Raw genomic sequence first — 4,286 nt, 5'->3', positions numbered from 1 at the left:
GGGACGCGAACGCCCGGGACGAGCTGATGGCTCCCACGGTTGGGGCCGGCTACTACACGGCACTGACGCTGGCGTTGTTTGCGGACCTCGGCTACTACCGCGCAAATTGGAGCATGGCGGAGCCGATGGGCTGGGGCAAGGGCGCCGGCTGCGAGTTCCTGGACAAGAAGTGCACTGCGATAAAGGACCTCGCCGCCAAGTACCCGCACATGTTCTGCGATGGGAAGGACGCAGCGACGCTCCGCTGCTCCTCTGACCGCCGCCACCTCGGGAGGTGCACCAAAGGCATCGTGGACGTGGAGGGGAGCGTGCACTTTAAGGACGTGTGCCCTGTTGTCTCGACGTATTTTCATGATTCAACTTCTGGGACAACGTCCAACGCGTGCGCGGACGCAAGTGTGAAGGATCTCCCGGGGTCGCTGACTGGCAGTGGCTCGTGGTGCCTGGACGCGGAAGCGCTGAAGGTGAAAACGAAGGCCGATGCGAAACTCGCGGGCGTGTGCGCGCAGGTGCTGTGCGAGGGCGGCGCGGTGAAGGTGAAGTACAGCGGCAGCGACGCGTATGTGGCGTGCCCCGAGAAAGGCGTAATTGATGTTAAGTCAAGTGATTTCGAGGACGGCGGCAAGATCAAGTGCCCGAGGTACGAGGAGGTGTGCACCATCGCCGCCAACGGCAGCAGCCTCGTCATTCCGCACGTTGAGGAGGAGGAGGAGATTCCACCGGCTGCTCCTGAACAGTCACCTCCTGAACAGTCACCTCCTGAACAGTTGCCTCCTGAACAGTTGCCTCCTGAACAGTTGCCTCCTGAACAGTTGCCTCCTGAACAGTCGCCTCCTGAACAGTCACAACCCGTTGGAAACGATGTGAGTTCGGCTGTGGACTTCAGTCACTTTGTGCTTTTCGCCGTGGTCACTGCGGCGGCTGCGGCGATGCTGCCGCCTTGAGCTGCAGCAGGAACGGCGGCTGGGCGCAGGCAATGCGTGGCGGGGAAGTAGTGTTTATATATTTGTATACGTTTAGCTACGCACCTCCGTCCCCGCGGAGTGCCGCACTCGGCCCGCAATAAAGCAGTGGCAATGTTATATGCGGAATGTACTGTTTACTCTGTCTTTTTTTTTCAGTTGCGCATAATAAGAATTCTTGCCTTGTTTTGCTACTCAGTGGCAGCAGAGCAGATATATCTGCGTATTGGGCTGGCGTTATTTCCGTGAAAAAATGTGGGGAAAAAATACACTGGGAGGAGCCGATGGATCCCGGGTTCGCCCGAGTGTAGGCGCGGCTGTTGCCGCAGACGGGAGAAGGGGAAATCCCTGCACTTTGCAGGCGGCGAGGACGGGTCTGGGACGGTTCCGCTGAGTGACAGGAATGAGGCTGCCGTTGCTGCCGCATTCAATACTACTGGGCTTCTTTTTTTGTCTGTTTGTTTTTCTTTTTTTACTGTCCTGTGCTCTTGCTCCGCTCTCTGTTTGTGTGCCTGTTGCGGGGGTTGGGGCGTCGACAAGCATCTTTGCGAGGGGCGCCAGCGCGTGCCCCCTGCTTTTCTTTAAAAAAGACTTCTCTCCGTTTTTCGTATTTGCGCTTGGTTGGTTTTGTGCGGTAGTGTGCGTTGCGAGCGCTCTGCCGCACGGTGGGTGGGCTGCGGTGCTGCCCTCTGTCCCCGCCGCCGTGGCAGTGAGGGCGGCGTGGGGGCTGCAGCCGCTGCTGTGGGCTGAGCTGCTGTTCGCTCCGCGTCGGTGGCGGGCGGCGCAGAGGGAGGCGCCCCACGCGGGAGGAGGCGGGTGCGTGCGGGAGGGCCATGGGAGGCGTGCCGTGGCGGGCGGCAGAGGAGGGCGAGGGAGGGCAGTGGAAGTTTTGGAAGCGCTGGCGGCTGCGGTTTTCATGCGATTTTGGTTCTTTTGGAAGGTCGCACTGCCGCGCCGCGTCCAACTCGAGCTCTTCAGCCTTTTATTTCCGTTGCGCGTCTGCAGGCACACACGCAACCGCGTGCGCGCGGGGCTCCTTTCGTGGTCGGCGCTGCCGCTGCCGTTTCCTTCCGGGGCCGCGGAAGCGGGGGGGAGGGGGACGCCAAGGGCGGGGGAGCGCCCCGCGGCCGAGTCCCGCCTTCTCTTCCGCGCGTGTGGCGGTGCGGTGTGCGCCCCGGCGCTCCTCGCGCTGCTCTGCGCCTGTTGCTGCCCCTCCGCGTGCGTCGCGGCGGCCGAGGAGGAGGTGGATGTGCCGGTGGATGTCTCGTGTGCGGACGCTGTCGGCAAGCTAAGTTGGCGTGTCCCCGGCGAGAGTGCCTGGCAGAAGTGCGCATTCACCGTGAATGAGTCTTTCAGGAGGAGTGGGGCCATTTACAACGATAATGACTCCCTCTGCGCCTGGGCCGGGACTCTGTACGGCTCCGCCGCGTCGCCCAACGGTCGCTGCTCTGCAGCCGCGGCGAAAGAAGTACTTGCCTTCACGTTGCAGTGCAAGACGAAGGAAAGCAGTGGGGTGTACAGGCGGTGGCTCAAGGCAAATGACGGGGCCTTGGGCGCGCCGACGACGGACCCGAGCGGCGAGCCCCCTGGCGTTTTGCACAGCTGCAACACACGTGCGCCCAGCGGAGGCGCGCCCGAAGAGGAGCCGGAATCTCCTCCCGCCGGGGTCGAGCCACCAGAGGCTCCCGGTGGGAAGCCAAACGGCGGAAGCACTGAGGAAGGCGGAAAAGAAAACTTGGCCGGCAGCGACGTCGCCACTGTGTGCATGCGCGCTGCTTCGCTGCTGCTGCTCGTGACGGCCCTCGCCGCCCACGGCACGTGGTGAGGATCCACCGCGCACGCTGTGCGTCTCACGGGCCGCCCAAATGTAGGACGGGGCCGGCGACGCCACGAGGCACAAATGTGATGCGTCGCCCTGCGGTGGGACGGTCTTTTTTTGTTCCTTTTTTTGTTTTTGTTTTTGTTTCTTTCATGGGTGCAGCGACATTTGCTGGAAGAATTTTGCTTTTCTTTTTTTCTTCATTATATTTCCCGTGGCTTGCCGCTGCGTGGGCCGCGCTGCGGTCTCTGGCCTGAGTTGTGCCCTGCCTGTTCCGCTCCGCGTCCCTGCTGTGCCTGCGCGTGTGCTCCCGCATGCCTTCCTGCTCTTCCCTTCTCTTTCCGTTGCGCGTCTGCAGGCACACACGCAACCGCGTGCGCGCGGGGCTCCTTTCGTGGTCGGCGCTGCCGCTGCCGTTTCCTTCCGGGGCCGCGGAAGCGGGGAGGAGGGGGACGCCAAGGGCGGGGGAGCGCCCCGCGGCCGAGTCCCGCCTTCTCTTCCGCGCGTGTGGCGGTGCGGTGCGAGTGCGCGGAACACCGTCCATCGCGGCCTGCCCTGCGGCGCGGTGCCGGCCGGTGAGGGCAGGGCCGCGGCAGGCTGTGCGGCGGACTTTGCAAGTGCCCCGTCCCCCTCGCTACGGCTGCGGGTGTGCGCTGTGCCCGTGGCTCGCCTGCGGGGCGGCCTGGGCGTTGCTGCCCCTGCTTTCTGTGCCGGGTGTGCGTTGCGCCTCACTCCCTCTGCTTCCTTGCGGGCGCAGCGCGGTTGCGCTTGGGGCGGCGGCGGCGGTGGTGCCACTGCGCTGCTTCGTTTTGGCTTTTTCTTTTTACTTATTATTATTATTATTATTTTTTTTACTCCGCGCCCCACTCCTGCTGCACTGTGCTGGGGGAAATGGGGCCGGCGTTGGGCGATTTGCGGTGGGGCCTGCGACGGCAAGGTCCTGCGGGCATGCGCGCTGCGTGTCGCCGCCGGAGGGGCTAAAAGGCGGCACGCGATTTGTGTTTGTGGTTTTTGTTGTTGTTTTGCTTGATTTCTGCGCTCTGCGGGGCGCTCCCCGTGCGTGTGTGTGTCTGTGTGTGTTTCTTGGGGCTGCGAGTGCGCGATCGCCGCGGCCCTTCGCTGCGTGCTGCCCCGCTGGGAGCGTTGCGGCCGGCACGTGTGCCTCCTCCTTTTTTTTGTTTTAATTATTTTCCCCCATGCTGCTGTTCCTCCGCTGCACGTGCGGAGCCCCAGCGCCCTCCGAAGGAGATTGCGGCGCAGGCAACTTTCCCTGCGTGCGAGTGCAGCGGAAGTTGGCCCCAGCCCTCTTGCCGGATTCCGTTTCCTCCTCCAAGGCGCGAGGAAGGCGGAAAACCCACGATCTGCGGTTTCCGTGGCGTGCCATGCCGTTGCCAACGGGGTGTATAAGGCCGAGGCAAAAGAATCAAAGCTGGGAAAAGAGCAAAACAATAAAAATAAAGGCGACTGCCTACCACCCAACGGACGAGCGACGCCGTCCACGCGTA

The 4,286-nt window shown here is 62.9% G+C and overlaps 5 protein-coding genes across 5 annotated transcripts in view, besides 1 other annotated feature; all 5 read left to right on the top strand.

Annotated features, from left to right (window-relative positions):
• Tco025E_03354 (surface protease GP63) overlaps nt 1–27 on the top strand; it is a gene marked incomplete at both ends in the record, with an annotated part of 558 nt that extends 531 nt beyond the window's left edge. Inside the window, one exon of the mRNA XM_029370273.1 lies at nt 1–27. This exon is cut by the window's left edge and continues 531 nt beyond it. Within this exon, the coding sequence (XP_029229546.1) occupies nt 1–27 (27 nt within the window).
• On the top strand, nt 27–944 carry Tco025E_03353 (surface protease GP63; the record flags this gene model as incomplete). The annotated part of the gene is made up of 1 exon (XM_029370272.1): nt 27–944. The coding sequence occupies one exon, from the start codon at nt 27–29 to the stop codon at nt 942–944; it is 918 nt and encodes a 305-aa protein (XP_029229545.1).
• A 421-nt stretch (nt 945–1,365) lies between these two features.
• Tco025E_03352 (mucin-like glycoprotein) lies at nt 1,366–2,787 on the top strand (the record flags this gene model as incomplete). The annotated part of the gene is made up of 1 exon (XM_029370271.1): nt 1,366–2,787. One exon carries the CDS (start codon nt 1,366–1,368, stop codon nt 2,785–2,787), a length of 1,422 nt encoding a protein of 473 aa, XP_029229544.1.
• Nucleotides 2,788–2,895: 108 nt separating this feature from the next.
• Nucleotides 2,896–2,928: a microsatellite.
• A 167-nt stretch (nt 2,929–3,095) lies between these two features.
• Tco025E_03351 (uncharacterized protein) lies at nt 3,096–3,965 on the top strand (the record flags this gene model as incomplete). The annotated part of the gene is made up of 1 exon (XM_029370270.1): nt 3,096–3,965. The coding sequence occupies one exon, from the start codon at nt 3,096–3,098 to the stop codon at nt 3,963–3,965; it is 870 nt and encodes a 289-aa protein (XP_029229543.1).
• Nucleotides 3,966–3,977: 12 nt separating this feature from the next.
• Nucleotides 3,978–4,286, top strand: Tco025E_03350 (uncharacterized protein; the record flags this gene model as incomplete). The annotated part of the gene is made up of 1 exon (XM_029370269.1): nt 3,978–4,286. A coding segment is annotated over one exon (309 nt), but the record flags the coding sequence as incomplete, so codon positions are not given.

This window comes from Trypanosoma conorhini (genome assembly GCF_003719485.1).
Source record: "Trypanosoma conorhini strain 025E chromosome Unknown Tco_14.4_contig_00150, whole genome shotgun sequence".
Taxonomy (NCBI): domain Eukaryota; phylum Euglenozoa; class Kinetoplastea; order Trypanosomatida; family Trypanosomatidae; genus Trypanosoma; species Trypanosoma conorhini.
This window is presented reverse-complemented; position numbering and strand designations above follow the sequence as displayed.